This window comes from Onychostruthus taczanowskii, unplaced genomic scaffold (assembly GCF_017590055.1).
Source record: "Onychostruthus taczanowskii isolate IOZ18803 unplaced genomic scaffold, ASM1759005v1 scaffold127, whole genome shotgun sequence".
Lineage (NCBI taxonomy): Eukaryota > Metazoa > Chordata > Aves > Passeriformes > Passeridae > Onychostruthus > Onychostruthus taczanowskii.
The window spans coordinates 820,104-837,023 of record NW_024498429.1 but is presented as its reverse complement, the minus strand read 5'-3'; the positions used below and the strand labels follow the sequence as shown (position 1 = coordinate 837,023).

The 16,920-nt window shown below is 41.0% G+C and overlaps 1 protein-coding gene and 1 long non-coding RNA gene across 3 annotated transcripts in view; one reads left to right on the top strand and one right to left on the bottom strand.

The window, feature by feature from the left end:
* LOC121331646 overlaps window positions 1-16,920 on the top strand; it is a 110,078-nt gene that overhangs the window by 16,106 nt on the left and 77,052 nt on the right. The window lies entirely within an intron of this gene.
* CHST8 (carbohydrate sulfotransferase 8) overlaps window positions 805-16,920 on the bottom strand; it is a 140,929-nt gene continuing 124,813 nt past the window's right edge. Inside the window, exons 2-3 of the mRNA XM_041396257.1 lie at window positions 4,281-4,318; window positions 805-1,953 (exon numbers count right to left, since the gene is read on the bottom strand). Of these exons, the coding sequence (XP_041252191.1) occupies window positions 805-1,953; window positions 4,281-4,318 (1,187 nt within the window). The remainder of the gene's footprint in view (window positions 1,954-4,280; window positions 4,319-16,920) is intronic.

Sequence of the window (16,920 nt, the reverse complement as noted above, 5' to 3'; positions counted from 1 at the left end):
ATATTCCTGGTGACTATGAAGATTAAACCAGAGATTTATGTTAATGCAAAGGATTAAAAGAATTTTAATAACACTTATAAAGATGCAAATGTTCGCCTGCATTTTATCTTTTTGCAGATGAATGTGCCATAAGGGAAATATTGAAGGGGGAGAACACATCCTCGCTCTGAATTGCAACATCTGGTTTAATACTGCTCTCACATGGTCATTAGGTATTAGTTGTTTTCACCAGTGTGTTTATGAACATTGTAAGTTTGATCAGACTTTTTCTCCCTGACTAACTTAAGAATATCAGAAAACAGCAATCAACATCCACATTCAAACACGTGGGGCCTGTGAATGGCTTCATGCCTTGCACATTTCAACAAACTATAAATATTGCTCAGTGTATGTTCCTTCTTGCTACTCCATCACTTGAAGATTTATTTTCTGAACAGTAAAGAGCTTGAAATACTGTCTGCGCTTTAGAATTGCCAGCTGTGCTCCCCTCATTTCAAACACACTGTCCCCCAAGTGCAAACACAGGCCACACCAGCCTGGAAAATTCTGTGCTTTATTTGGGGCCCCTGACATATTATACATATATCTACATACATTTCATATGGAGAAATTATAGAAAAAAATAAGATTTGAAAAAGGAGGCAATTAAGGTGAAGGTGTAAACATCTGTCTATATTCCGGTTTGCATTTTTCCCTGCTCTTCAACCAATTGTTTGCTAACAGGTAAGTATACATAAACAGATGCCACCTGGATTTGTCACACAATTCAACTGATGTGACTGTGGAAATATCCAGGCCCTCAAATCAATATAAATCTTCAAAAGGTTTTGAGTAGTTGAACATCAAGTAATCCATATAGTAAAAGTCATAGCTTTGTTGTCGTTGAGAAGGAGAAAGCTGTGCAAAATACTGCTGTGTAATTTTAGTGGTAGTTCTTTCTTCATTAGAGTGACGATCTTTAAACTTGGGGAAAGTTAAATTTTGTGGAGCACCAATTAAGTGCAAGAAAAAGTTTGCATCTTCTTCCATACTTTCAAATTTCCCAACGAAGTCATAGTCTATTAAACACGGGCTGCAAAGCCTGTTGACGTGATCCCAGTGTATATCCATACCCACTGGCCTGTGTACATCCAGCAGATATTGAATGAACTCTTTAAACTTGACTCCAGAGCCTGTCCTTAGTGCTTCTTTGGTGGCATTGACACGGTATCTGGAAATGATGGCTTTCCCAAAGACCGGGTGGTAGTAGTTGTTTGGATGTTCAAACTTGTCCCGAAAGGCAGACACCAGCTTTTCAAAGGGCTCACGAATAAACAGCATTTTTGTGTAAGTGCTGAGCCTGTGGTAAATGCCCTTGTGGTCAAAGCCATCCAGGCGTTTCAGGTAGTTTCCGTAGTGCACGGTGTTGTGCTGGATGTCCTTTGTGGAGGAGGCCAGCCCGTTCAGCACCATGAGCACCCGCTTCCAGTTAGAGCAGCCGGCTTTGGGCACTTCACAGTACAAAACTCTGTATTTATCCTCTACAAATATTCTAGACACATGATAAGGAGTGATTATTCTTCTGTTATTACTCTTGTATTTTGAACAAGTTTCCCTCATAATCCGCTTCCTTTCTCCTTGGATCTGATAGAGACTTTTCCACTTGCTGTTGTTTCTATCCTCATATTTAAGTGTGGGCAGGTTGAGAATGGAGCTGTTCATGGAAATCAGAATTGGGCTCTTTTTAATTATAAACCTCCTCCTGCGTTTATGGAGCTTGATGGAATTAATTTCTTCACCTTTCTGTTGATCTTTCATAGCAAACATGATGTTGCTTTGCCTTCTGTCGGTGCTTTGAAGCTTGGTGGGCACACTTTCAGATGGCTCTAATGAATTGCTCTGCTTAACTGTTGCTGCTCTGTCTGCAGTATTTTTTCTTAATCTTCTATCCTGGTTATTGCTGGAAACACAGTCCTGCTGAGGAAAAACAGATTAAAGATATCAGTAAATGGGAGATTGTTACTGCTTACAGCTTGCACCACTTGGTAACTTTTAGAACTGTACAACAAAATGTGTTGTCACAAACTCTCAGCACTGCACTGTGGTATGGGCTCTTCTCTTGTCCCCTTGTTCTGTGCTTACGTGAAACTCAAAGGCAGAGATGAACCTGATCTAAATTTCCAGTAAATTCTAGTTCCTGTTTGGGTTTACCTGCATTACTCTATTTTAGGTGGTGTACCCAGACCTTGACAGATACTTTTGTCTTAGATGTCGTTGAAATTTCTACAAAATGGTATCTGAATATTTTGAGGACTTGCTTACTTATTCCAGACTACCCCTGTTGCCACGCAAACGGATGGGTTTGTTTGTTTGTTTGTTTGTTTGGATTGTGTGTTTCCCACCACCACCCCCACATCAGTAATTTATCTTTGCAGTGAGGGCAGATTGGCACAGAGTGAAGCCCAACAGGGAAGGGAGGGGGGTTTGTAGAGTTTGCAAGATGCAGTAAGATGTGAGTGTGGGCAGCGGGAAACAGGAAGGATGTCAGTGAGAATGCAGACAAGAAGTGGCTTTGGTGAGGACAGCATGAAGGGAGGCTGGAGTGAGGTGAGCCTGGGGGCAGAGCAATGGAGACCATGAGAAGCAGTGAGAGGTAGGAATGAAGCTGTGCCTGGGATTAGGTCAGCAAAAACTAAGTGGAGCAGGTCTATGGGTGAGGCTTTCTGGGACTTGCTCTTTTCCATTGGGGGATTTCTCTGTTAATATCTCCTGCACACAGCCCAGGTGTGCTCCATTACTTCCTGCTTTTCAAAGTAGCTGAATTAAAACTTTTCTATGCCTCTAAGATTCAAATTATGTTCTGCTCACTGTTTAGGTATGTGTCATCCCCATTTCAAGGTCACCTGGATCAGAGTAGCATATGAGCTACCATGGAGTATTTCAACAGAGGAGCATATGTAGTTGCAGAATGTTTATTGCTGACCCAAAATACTTAGTTAGAGGGCTTACAATTTTAGATTTAATTTTTTGATTTTCAGTGTTTCCCCAATAGTATTTAAAACTGGCTTAAAAATAAGATACTGGTTGAATTTTAAGGTGTACAATTGGGGATTAGAAGGGTCATGCTCTTTCAGGGTGCTCTTTAAGATTAGATCTTAATCAATTTTACAAGTCTTTGTTGTCTGAAAAAAAAGCAATGCAATAGGTGACAAACTTGTTCTGTCATGGAGGTTTTATCTTGTCACATTCTTGTTAAAGGTCAGAGAATAAAAAAGTCTCAGAAAAGAAATTCAGGATTCATTGTAAAAAACATTGGTGACAAAAACCCAAAAAAATCAAATTGTATTTTGTAGGTGACTTGCTTATATTGATAATTACCATACAAAACTTGAACACAACAGATCAGTATTAAACACAAGTTTTAGGGCAGTTGCAGAATTCAGGTTGGATGCTCTGGTAGCAAAGGTGGTGTGCAGCCTGGGAAATCAACTGATAATTTGTTATGCAAAACACTATTCAGCTGTTGGGAGTGATTGTTGTACTCTCACCTTCAGAGGTTGTTTCTGTAGTCAGAAATGAGTTTGTCTTTGTAAATACCAGATGTATTTCTAAGTATTACCCTTTACAAGACTGGCTGTAATTCAATCCTATTTACTCATGACATGGCTGATATTTAAAGGTTATCAAATTCAGGCTTCCTACAATTCTGCACCTTTAATGATGCTGATGATGACCTTGGAGCTTTTGGCCAACTTGAATGCCTTCTGTCAGTGCAACCCTCGATGCAGAAGGTCGGGCAGGAGCTGCAGAGGAGCTGTCAACCCCTGTCACCTGCCTGAGCAGGGGATGGCACCTGGGCACGGCTGGGCACGGCTGGGCACGGCTGCTCCTCTGCACAGTTTGCTTTTGTTCTTTAACTGTGGGCGAGAGGCAGCCCCGCGCAGCCTGGCTGCCACTAGATGGGGGAATTTCACCAGAATTTTTCTTGAGCCTGTTTTTAAGTACCTCTCAAGGCCTTCATTTGATCAGTGCGATTTCATACAGATATTAATATATGCAAGGTTTACAGTATCTTTTAGCAATATCCAGTCTAGGAAAAAAACTCATAAAACTGAAGTTGCATAGCTTATCAAATTCCTATTTTAACAGGGAAATTTGCATTTTCATGGCTAAGTTTTTAATGCATCTTTCCTTTTCCAGTGCTCCATCTCCGGTGTAGTGGCCATATCTGAGCCATCTCTATCTGTACTCCATACTCAGAATATGGGTACACTTTTATTTATGTACTTCTGAAAACTTACTTTTTTTGGTTGCTGGAATCCCATGTTATATTTTATCCCTAAACAAAGAAAGAAAGTAAAGTAATTATTTAGAAATAAAAACATCCGTTTCTTCTTCTAGACCGATACAGCCAGTGTTGTTAAAGCAATGACAAATAGACCAATGGTGAATCATAATTAATGTGTAACAATAATCCTTGAAATGCCTCTTTATGTATAGATGTCATAAAAATTGTGAAATGGAGTGAAAGACTCTATGACTTTCACCCTTTTACAAATGGGGAAACTGAGATGAACAAAACTGGAACAAAAGTGATTGCTTAACTTCAGTTAAAAGGCCAGTAGCAGAACAAGAATCAGCTGAAGGTTGTGATTCAGGTTAGAGATCTAAAACAAAAACAAAAAAAAAGCTGTCCTGTGTGTATTTACCAAACCTGTATGGCTTGTACCCTGGAACCTTTGATAGGGCAGAATTGATCGTAATAACAGCTTGCATGAGTACTCTGCTGTAAAGGCAACATGCAGTGGAGTCATGTGTAAGTGAAGTAATATTTGCACACTTTTGGAGAGGCAAACAACACAGAATCATATTTTCTCTAATCTTCTGACTTCTGCAGTGATATTTACCTGAAAATAGAATAATAAAAAAGTGAAAATCCGAGATGGCAGCTTTAGCTGATGTGTAGAGTTTCTTTCATGACCATAACCTTTGTTAGGTATAACTTAATAATACAGAAATGGATAATGGAAACACTACTGAATTATGACATTTGTTTGGGGCTTTTCAACTGCTAGAACTGTTGTCATCACTGTCAGTGTTGCTTGAAGACTTCAGTTTAATAAGTCTGCATGATGAATCCACAGCCTTTTGGACAAGGACAATTACAGCTAAAGGTCTTGCACAGCATTTAGTGAAGGCTCAGTCAGCCCCATCAGGTTGATTTTCATAGCATCAGGAAAGCTCTCAGAAACACCTTGCATGATAGTTCACATTGTGACTTGCTGCAGTGAAGGTAGCAAGTCCAGCCTAGATGATCAGTCATGCTTTATTTTTGAAATCAGACCTACAAATTTTCGTAGTAGAGTCTAAATAAAATTGCTCTGATTATTTCTGTACTCCAAGAGCTCTTCTAAGAGGGTTCATGATGCTTTTGGCTTATGTTGGAGCTTTAACTGCACTTCTGCGATTTGTTAGCAATGAACTCAAGGTTGTGTGGGATATTGTGATTCTGTGCCTATTACAAGCATATTGTTTTTACTTCATCAGAAATTAGCTCTAGACACCTTACAGAAGGAGTCTTAATGCTTCTCCTAGCTGCTTCTCAAAAATGTTCAGCTGCAAATTAAAGTCAGAAGGTGCCTACTAAAGAGAAATAGAGCTTGTAGCATTTCTGTGTAGCATTCCTGTGTGTGTTCTGGAGACCTGAGGCTGATTGTGCTGTACCAGGCTTTAGGAGATGCTCCTGAGCTGTTCTCCAGTTCCTGATGCGATCAGCTAAAGAACCACTTTTATTCTACTCTTGTATAATGTGTTACAGAGCAAGGCACGGAAGGAACCTGCTGTCCAAAAACCCCAGCAAAACCTGAGCACCATCACCTTGAAACAACTGATAGTAAAGCATGCTGATCTGTTTATACCATGAAAATGTTGCATTTGTCAGTAAATGTAGCTGCTTCTTTTTTGCTAACCCTAAGGGCCTAATTTTAAGCTGTTTGAGCTGCTTGGCCTTTGCTCTAAGGCATCATTAATACAGCTACTTGGAGTAGTTACTTACAAGATGGGGATGTGTTCCCTTTCCAAAAGTATTTTGAGCTTTTTACAGTTGAAAACTTAAATAGGTGAGGAAAGACTTTTGATCACTTATCAAAAAACTGGGGAAGTACTTCAGATGGAATCATATGCAAATACTGAGCATTTGTTGGGTCCATTATAATGTAACTTCGGGTTAGTTTTCTTCAGTTGTGATCATTTGCTCTGACTTAAAGCAAGCGCTGGTACCTTGTAGCAAACCCACACACTTTGTGTAATTACCTCTTAAATTTGGTGCCACAACTAATAATTATTAATAAAACCCCACAAAAGTGCAAACAGCAGGTATGAGACCTAACTATTTTGTGGTTAATTATGATTGTGTTTTCAAAGTAGTATTTAATAAAGATAACTTATTTGAGAGATTAATATTTTGTAGTGATATGCTTTGCTTTGAAAAATGAATAATAAATGCTAGGAGGAGATGAGTAACCATTTAAAAAGATGGTTATTCATTTACTGGCTTTAATATGTAATCAGAACAATAATTCCTGCTTAATATAAATGTTTGGTGAAGCACTTGCCAATCTCTTTGATGTTTTCTGAATTTGTGACATCTAAATTTGGCTTCTTTTTGTTGTCTTTCTCATGATACAATCTGTCACTTTAGATTTAAATCTACATGATGAAAACCTCTTAAGTGCAGTGAAGTCAGGGAAGTTATATTGCACAAATCTATTACACTAATCAAAATCTAAATTTATTGTTATGTTTCACCTTTACTATCCATATTTTTTACCAGGTCTTTGACATTATTGCCAAAAAGGTAATATTTTTGGTCATAAATAAACCACTGGTGTCTGGTACATGCAGCTGCAGGCAGTGATCAATAACTCTTAGGTGCCAGATGCAATGAAGCCAACACCTCACTGTGCCCAAACACAGAGGGAATAGCAGACACAGACTCATTCTCTAATTACAGAGTGTTTATGTTGGTTTTCATGGCGCTCTTTTCTCTTCCACTTGTGGGACCATGATTTTGCAGGCTTGAGCCTGGCCTGTGTTCTATCCAGTCCTACCACACAGTGAAACCCACTGTCAGCTATTCTTTATTTTCTTTTCCAAATGCGACTAGCAACACAATAAAATGGCTTTCATCTTCCTTGTGTACTACTGTATAGTTTTATCATTCTGCCTTCTCCTCTGTCTCTGCTTCAAGACCTAATTTTGGTTTGCCTCTGGTGTTTTGCTCTGGTTTGAGACTCAACTACAGCTGAAGTATTTTTTAATAAAAATGATAACTTCAAGTCTGCATCTGCAACTCATCCCTTACAGGGCTTCTGTGCACAGAGTGCTCTTGTTTGCTTCATCCAAATAGATTTGTGAAATTTACTCTGCAATGGATCTTATGGCATTTCAGGAACATCTGTGTCAAGAGTCCTATCCAAATACGCCCCAGTCTTAGGGCTTTTCTCAGAGACAGCAATGTGTACTTAATTGCAGAATGATTAATAGAGTAGTTCTCAGAAATCTGATAAACATGAGAAAAATTTAGCTGGAAGATTGTCCCAAAAATACTGTCAGAAAATTAGGATTGTTTTTATTTTAATTTTTTTATTTTTTTATTTTTTTTTATAATTTAAACTTAACTCAGCTTGTAGGGTATAAAACACCTGGCCAAATCTGATCCTAACTTACTCTGGTGTACAGTTGTTTGCATCTTTGAATTAAATGACTCAGTAAAGAAATTTAGTTAAAGATTGCTACCATAATAAATTATTTGGTTTTACATCTATTAAAAATATAGATGTAGTATACACATCTGGAAAACTGTTGAAATATATAAACCTCTAAAATAAAAGCATTTTCTGCAAAAATTAAGGCCTAATTAGAACAGACTTTATATGTGTGCCTGTTTTAACTATGTGCTATAAATCCTTTTTCTAACATAAACATACAATTTGATTTGAAAAAATGTTTTCAAAGTTCCATCTAAGCTACACACAACATCTCATTTTAATACAGATGGAATTAATGAGGCCAAATAAAGAAGGCTTAGCAAAGCAGCAGCACATCTTAAATTGTACATCAGGAAAGAAGCCAGCCTGTGCAGTGAATTTAAGTAATCTTATCCCTCTGAGCCCCCAGCGAGGCTGCAAGTGCGTGGTGTCACTTCCCACACATGGCAATTCCTGCCTGGGGGTGCTGGGGGTAAAAGGTTCATGTCCAGCCCTTGGCAGACAGGTTTGGTGCTGATTTCCTTTGCACTGGGGGAAATGGTGGAATGTTTCTGGGGCAGTCTCCAAACCAGGCCTTGGGAGCTCTAAGTAGCTAATCTTGGCTCTTTGAGTAAAGTGCTTCTTTTCCCCCCTTATTTTTGGAAGATATAAGAAGTTCTGCAAGCTGGTGAGGTTTGGGGTTTTTTAGTCTCTTTGAGCTTTCTTTCATGTGTGAGTTCCTTTGTAACTCAGGTAACACATTTGTCCTGAATTCTGAGCTTTTTGTTTAAATCCTACCATTGTCAAGCATACAAGTTCTAATAGTTTCAATATTATTTGAGGAATCTTGGACTCTGACTGATGGCTTATTCTTAAGCAATTGTGGTGAAGTAGAACACTTCCCAAAAAGAGAGCCTCATTTCCCCCTCTCCTGTGCTAACACACCATTGCCTTCCATTGTTCTTGTGCTTTTTTCTGTCCAAGCCAGCTTCAGAGATGCAGACATTGGATCTGGGTGAAACTGTGGGTGTCATTTCCAAAGCAGGGAATCTGGGGTTCCTCCATCCCACAGGCAGCATGCAATGCACCCTTGTGCTGCTGCATCTGTGTCAGGGGGTGCTTGGGATGGCAGCAGCTTGTGTGCACTTCACTTGATTAAAACACGATTACTCTGGCTTTTTGTAACTGAAATGACTTTCCATCTTAATGAAGCAAGGGAGTCTCTGGACAGAAGTACTGTATGCAGGGAAAGCAATGCAATTCTGAAGGGCATAGCCTGGAAATAATTAAAAACATTCAGTTCATCCATCAGTTTGAACAAGAAAAAATTACAAATCAGGGAGCCAAAGCAGAGATCAGTACACACATTAAGTGACTTTTAATATTTGCCTCTTGAGGACTTTCATAGTGCCAAAGAAGTTGGTATTCCCAGTTGATTTATGCACCAGTAGCTGATCCCTGTGCTGAAACCAGCAAACCTGAACAGAGCTGTTCTGAAGCACAGTCCTGAGCCATGGTGTCACTGCTTCCCTCCTGATCCCGCATGAACTCCCTCCTACCCAAGGTGCTGTGTCCCTCCTTGGCCACCCTTCACACATGGCTGGCCTTCCTTTCCCAGGAGGGGAATCCTGGAGTAAAGATCAGGTGTGCAGCTGGTACCACTGTTTGGAGATGCAGCTCCCACCTGAGGAAGGTGTTTGTGCCGACACAGCGTTTCTCAGACAAAATACCCAGACTATCTCCCTGCTGTTGTTTCCTCCTGTCTTGTTTGACACTGACCAAATGCCAGACACCCACAGAAGTCGCTCACTCATGCTCCCCTGCCACAGCTAGGGAGAGGAGAGGGGAAAATGACTGAAAGGTTCGTGAGTTGATATTAGAAGGGGAGAAAACACTCCAAGGGCAATACAGGCTAAATTTAGAGATGCCAAGTGAATTTTATTACCAACAAAGAGGAGGATTATGAGAATTAAAATAAGCCCTTAAAAACACCTTTTCTCCCCCCAACCCCTCCCTCCTTGCCACTAACAGCTCAGCGAGACAGGGCAGGGGGTTTGGTCAGTTCATCACCTGAGATTTCCACTGCTCAGGGAGAGGAGTCCTTCCTCTGTGAGGCCGTGGGCTCCCTCCCACAAGAGATAATTCTCTGAGAACTTCTCCAGCTTGGCTCCACTCTCACGGGCAGCAGCTCTCTGTGACCTGCTACAGCCTGAGTCCCTCCCGGGCACGCAGCCCTCCCAGACCTGCCGTGCTTGGGGCTCTCCTTCCAGGGGTGCAGTGCTCCAAGGACAGGCTGCTCCAGCTGGCAGCAGGGCCCTCTCTGTCCCCTGGGTCTCCCACTGGGTCACAGCCCCTCCAGGGATGCACTGCTCTGGGGTGGGCACCTCCCCAGGGGCTGGATCTCTGCATCCCCCATGGATTCCCACAGGCTGCGGGACACAGCTGCCTCACCATGATCTCATGGTCTCACCGTGGCCTGCAGAGGAATCTCAGCTCTGGCCCCTGGAGCACCTCCTGCCCCTCCTTCCCCACTGACCTTGGCGTGTCTGTCGTTGTTCCCCTCACATGTTCTCCCCTCCTCCTCTCCTCTAGCTGCAATTAACAATGCCCCCTCTTTGTTCTGATTTTCTTCTTAAACATGTTTTCCCAGAGGCATTGCCGTCTCTCTCATTTGCCTTGGCCAGCAGCAGGCCTGTCCTCAGAGTCATCAGGGACTGGCTGTGCTGGACATGGTGGAAGCTTCCAGCAGCTTCTCACAGAAGTCACCTCCATGGTCCCTCTGCTACCAAGAGCCAGGCCATGCAAAACCAGCACAGCCCCTCATAAAGGCTTTGTACCTCCTGCCTGTTTGCTGTACATATTTTTGTGTTGTGCACTAGTCAGAAATACCATCTCTTGAAGCTACCGTTTATTTTTTTATTATTCTCAACACAGCCTCATGTGAGAAATAATTGTTTTGATATGGGTTGCCTCGCAAATTTTTTATTTGTCAAAGTGAAAGCAGATGAGACAGAAACAGAAACAGTAAAATTTTAAAGAAATAAATTCCTTTTGAATCAAAACCCAAATAAAGTGTTGCTGTGTCATTCTGGTAAGACACTACCTACACAGCTGACATTGGTAGCTGAGTATTGTAATCAAAACCCAAATAAAGTGTTGCTGTGTCATTCTGGTAAGTCCCACTACCTACATAGCTGACATTGGTAGCTGAGTATTGGCTGAATCTGTGGTGTTACTTTTGTCCAGAAAATTCTACATTTGCATCTAGAGTTTGCAATGGGGCTGTGAACTGCCCTCTGCTCTGTTTTTGAGATTGGAATCTGACTGAGGAAAATACTCTTTTATTAACTGGGATTTGGAAACCCTGGTACTTCTTTGACTTGCAACACACTAAGAGAACAGATATACAAACTCTTTGAGAAAAACACACACTAGTGTGCTTTTTTTCAGAATGGTCTTAGATTTTAATATAAACTGAATCCATCTTCTTGACTAAATAATGATGGAACTTAGGCTTGCTCTGTTTCCATGATACCCATGATAAAGGAAAGGGCATGGCACATTTATATTGGAGGCTTAATTGAAAGAATAGGAGGAGCTGTTTGTGAATTCATTATGAGGAAGGTACAGCTTCTTGTTTACTTTGTCTTCTTTGCTACCTAGCCATACTAATTGGAACTTGCCATTTTCTGACTTAATTTATATTCGATAAGAATTCTATAAAGAAAACAGAAAAGTCAGGTCTGTGTTATTGCATTCCCCATTCCTTCTTTGGACCTGTCCCTGGGAATACTGTTAATTAACATCATTAGCTTTCAGGCACTGTCAGCAGTTACTTGCAATTTCTACTTAATACCTTTCAGTTATTCTTCATTCTCATATTTAATATTTGCATATTGCCTTCGTAGCATGACTTTGGCAAGGGCATTACACTTTTCCAGATTTATTAAAAAGTAAAAGCTAAAGTTTAAAATCTAGCACTGCATTTATATTTAGTAGCCTGTAGAACTATTCAGGTAACCAGAGGAATTTCAATGAATTTCAAGCAAGCACTTCATGTAATTTGACTTCATGTAGCTGGTTAGAATAGCTCATCCAGAACCCAGAAATTTATGTTTCATGACATTGTGCAAGTCAGACACGAAATCTTCACTGGTCTTTCTATTGGAGGGGAGACAAAGTAATACAGGTGGAATTTTGGACTCCTTTCATGTCACTCTGAAGGGATGTTTTTTTGGGAAAGAAAGCACAAATGGAAAGAGAGAAGGCTGCAGGCAAAATTGAAAAAGTAGATCTACACAGGAATGCCTCTGAGTGCTGAAGCTCACTGCTTTGATAGATTGACTGTAGATCAAATAGCACAGATGTGTATCCAAATGGTGCATATTATTATGTTACAATCAATTAACTGGAACTGATAGAGTTTCCCTTTCTCCTGTTCTCATAGTTGATTATTGACAAGTCTTCTTAGTATAAGAGATCAATATGCAACATTACCAAAAAAAAAAAAAAAGGTCAACACCTGCAACAGCTACAAAACTTGGTGCAGAAAGGGTGATAATTGGACATACTTTGATTCATGCCCTGTAAAGAAGCAGCTCTTGGGAAGCTCAGTGTAAGGGGTGAGCTCTTTGCCAGGCCCTTTATTCCAGAGCACGTGAAGGGCAGTGGAGCTTTGCTGTTTGTCATTTCACACTGGCTCTACTCTTCTTTGTGGAAGACTTTCTGTTTCTTTTTAAGGAGCTCACTTGCACTCCTTCAGCCAGATTTTCATGACTGATGGGTAGAAAAACATGGGTGCATGAGAATAATGTCCTGAATTGACTTTCCTATCAGTAGGACTGAGGGAGGAATGGTTCTGCTCAAAAACTGAGTGCTGACTACTCCAGGATTCAGGTGGCATTAGATGGTACCTAGGACTTGACCTGAGGTGCAACCCAGGTTGGAGGGGTCAAAGTGCTAGTGTTGAGTTTTAGTAAGCTCAGTACTTTTTAAAGGTATGGGGAGGCCATTTAAAAATGTTCCAAAACTTTTGGAATTCACAATTTCTCCAACAGTGAAGTGGCAGTTTGATGTTCATGTTTTCTCCTTGGCCATGCAAAACTCAATGAAAATTGGTAGTGGAACACCTGGAAAGTCTAAAATGGACATGCCTCACTGAGGACACAATGCCTCATGTGGTGTGTGCCTGATAGGTTCAGATGCTTCCAGGACATACGGACTGATCTAAACAAAGCTTTATATCATGTGAATGTTGAAAAACAATTTCGCAGCAGTGGGATTTGGAGGACATTTGCTCTGTTAACTTCAGCCCACAGCTCTTACTAGTACAAACTGGATATCCCAGACTCTGATGCACTTGCAGCTTGTTTCTGGCATTGGAGGGAAGCCTTTGGTGCCTCTCTCCCTGTGCACTTCCCAGCACTACTCTTGTCTCCATTCTACCCCCACTTGGCTGTGAATACCCCAGAGCCAAGGAGCACAGGGAGCATATGGCTCATCTCCTCACTCTCCTGGTCCCTGCCTCTGCCAGGTGACTGCACTTCATCCCCTCCTCTGAACTTGGATCTGGCAGAGAAGTAAAGGAGATGCTGCAGCAGTGGTGTGGAATGCACCTCAGGAATGTGGGGAGAGAAAAACAGCCTTCTGTGGGGATTGGTGACTGTTCTGTTCATCTGCACACCTGGGTGAGCTACACTGCTCTTCTAGAGGGGGCACATCTGCTCTGGCAGGGAGAATAGGCAGGTGCTTGGTCACTCTTCCCTCTTTCCTTCCCAGGAAGCCTGGGGTGCAGGAGGCAGGAGGTGTAGTTGCCTCTCTGTCAGTCTGACCTATCAGTGGTACCTGAAGTGAGAGCCCTTCTCCCACTGCCATTTTATGGGCACATCTGCATTTTTCATTCACACATAATAGCATTTGCTGATTTTTCTAGTACCCCAGTGTAGAATGTTGCATCAGCCCAAGGAGGGGCTGTATGAATTGAGAGATGGATTGTTTGCATATACCCTGACAGCCCAAATTTGGGATACAGTTGCTATGACAATTGAATAATCTGATTTTGTAAGTCAGTGCATATAAACAGTGAGTAGCCAATTGATTGCTGAATATGGTTAGCTAGGAATGGAACTTTTATTTAGCTGATGAAGGTGTGTGAATGTGTCTGATTTCACTGATCCATTTTCTATGACAGTTGTTCAGAGCATTTCAATATAACCATGGCTCACTCAGTACCCTGCATAAATTTATACATGATCCATTCACTCTGTTATGCATTGGCTGAAGAATCTGACACAATCTGCCCCTCTGTTTCAGCCTTCAGAGGCAGCACTCTGCCAGGTAGAGCTCTTTCCTGGCAGTGAAGCCCTGGCTGGGTGTGTGTGAGCTTACACACTGCAATTCAACCGGTCCCTTGTGTGGCTGCCTCTGCCTGGTGCTGCTTAAAGCCCAGGACTGTAGAAGAGTGGGTCACTACAGGCCTTTGCTGACCTGGCTGTTTGTTCCACCTGGGATGCAACTCTTTTGCTTCAGATATGAACTTCTTATTGAGCTACTTTCTATCTTATGTTTTTGTTGAGGATGCACACAGTTCGCACTCTATGTGTAAACATTTAACAATCCCATTTGATGATCTTTTCATGGCCTTAGAGTAGATCCACTGGGTGAAAAAGGAAAAAAAAAAAAGTTTTTACTCAAATGACTGAGTTCCCTAAGTTTTATTACTCATTATTCAGAAATAAAATATTTAAAACCTTGCACTCCACTGTCTGAAGACTTGCTACTCTGAGAATTGGAATTGGAAGCATGGGTTTAAAACTCCCTTTGTTGCAGTATTAGAACAGCTTCTGCTTAAGCAATAGTTATCTATAATTGTATAGCATTGTCTTTTCAAATATGAAAATTTGGCTTTTACTTCAGTGTGTACTGGATCAGCTCCTCCATGAGCAAGCAGCAACATGGGATGGATTTTTACAAGTGGTGGTAAACTGCTCTCCTAATCTCTTTACTCTATGCTGCCTTTTCTCACTGTACTTTTCCCTGAAAGGATTGGGAAGTTAGTGCTGCTCCGCTGAAACCAGTTGAAAATGACTATGGGCTTGCAAAAAGCAAGTTTCTTCCTGTTAAATTTTATTTAAGAAAAAAATATTGGATAAAATTGTCAGTGATTTTTTTTTACTGCTGCAAGAACTATAATATGAGAAAATAAGTATGTGTTAAAAAGACACAGAGTAAAGTCTTGGTCTCGTTTTTCATTTCTTTGTGTCTCTACCTCAACAAAAACTAAAACCATCAGGAACAGGCATGGAAAAGAGCACCACTACTTCACATACTCTCACTTTTTTCCAGTCTTCTGTATTTGCCTAAAAAGGGACAGCATTTACAAAACTGTCATAAATCTCTGTAGGAAAAGATTTAATTATGCAAAAAGTGAAAATGTCAAAAACATAAGGGCAAAGAAATAAAAATGTTTTGCATCATTCTTTAGAATGAGTTTCAATGTCTGTCTCTGTTTCCCCATGCAAATCCAGCTTTGGTGCTTTTTACCCCTTTTAGATTTTCTTTTTTATCTGAAGGCATCAAGTGCCTTCTGGCAGGAATTGGGTTTATGCTTTTCATGCAATCTCAAATTCTCTTTTCAAAGATGCTCTAAACTTTCTTTGTGGAGCTCAAATGAACTCAAACTTGCAGAGGCACATCACATGCAACTTCAGATAGCTTTTCTATGCTTTTTGCTATTCAGAACATAAAGATTCCACTTTGAGAAAATGCATAGTAGCATGGCCTCAAATCCCTCCCCACAACTTCTTGTGTATTTGGTTTGCTTGCACAAAAATGAAATTCTTCAGGGTGTATTCCTCAGAGAATCTCTCAAGCCAATTTTACCCAGAGGAACTTGAGAAATGTGCATTTTCACTTGTATGCTTTGTATGAGGTGCAGGGCTGGTAATCTTATAAGAAGAATATGTTACCTTAGTAAAATGAAATAATTAAAATTACAGTAAGCTTGATCTGGTCTCAATCTAGTACCTCTTAAACAGAGCTATGGATTTAAATTTTGCTTGTAAACAAGTGAGATTCCAGCCTCTTACTTGACATAATTTTCCTTTTTTTCCCCATTAAGGAAGGTGGAAATTGCCAATCTGTTGACAGCAAGTGCTGGAAGAAGCAATGTGAGTGATTTCCTTGGTGACTGTCAGACACTTCAGGCCAGGCTTTCAAACTACATTTATAATAAAAGGAATACACTGTGGGAAAGATAGGCAGCGTGGTCTTTAGCAAGCTTGTTCTTGCTGGTGTGCTGAACCCAGCTGCCAGCCTGGTGCTGCTGGATTAGCTTGGGGAGCTTGCTGAAAGACTGAATGATTCATTGCGTGCTTTATTTTTACAGTGAAGCTAAAATATCCTAAAAGTTTGGATACAGAACCTCTGGCATGTAGTCTGAATATATTTTTGCAACACTGCATCCTCAAGAGATCTTTTCTGTAGTGCCTAATTTTGTATTTCATAATGGTGTGTTTTAATAAAAAAAATGTTTTGTCAAATCACAGGTCAGCAGATATTGTCTTGAAGTGAATTAATGGAAGAAAAATTCTGAAGTAATCTGCTGTTAGTAAATGGCTATGTATGGGTCAGGCAATTTCAGAGGTTGTTACTGTGCTCTTTTGGCTGGGATAGAATCAGTTTCTCCAAGGTAGCTACTATGGGGCTGTATTTTGCATTTGTGCTGCAATCAGTGTTGAAATACAGGGATGACTTTGTTACTGCTGGGCAGGGCTTACACAAAGTCAAGGCCTTTGCTGTTCCTCGCCCTAAAATGGATTAGGCTGGGGGGGCACAAGAATTTGGGAGGGGACACAACTGACCCAAGTGACCCAGATATCCCACAGCGTGTGCCATTCCATTGTGCTCCCGTGTAAAGCTGTGGGAATGGGAGGAAGAGGGGGATGATGGACTGATGGTGCTGGAGCAACCACTGACACCTGATGGGGCCCTGCTGAAATTTCGGCTGCCCTTGGAAAGCAGGGAATGAAATCCTCACTTTGCTTTGCTTTCCTTTGCTTGCTTGTGTGCATGGCTTGGCTTTGGCTGTGTCTTGTGTTAAGGCAATTCAAGAGGCAGACACTCTGCAGTGAGTTGCCTTCCCTGATAGCTTTAACTGATCCCTTTCCACCCATAAGGAGAAATGAAATACACA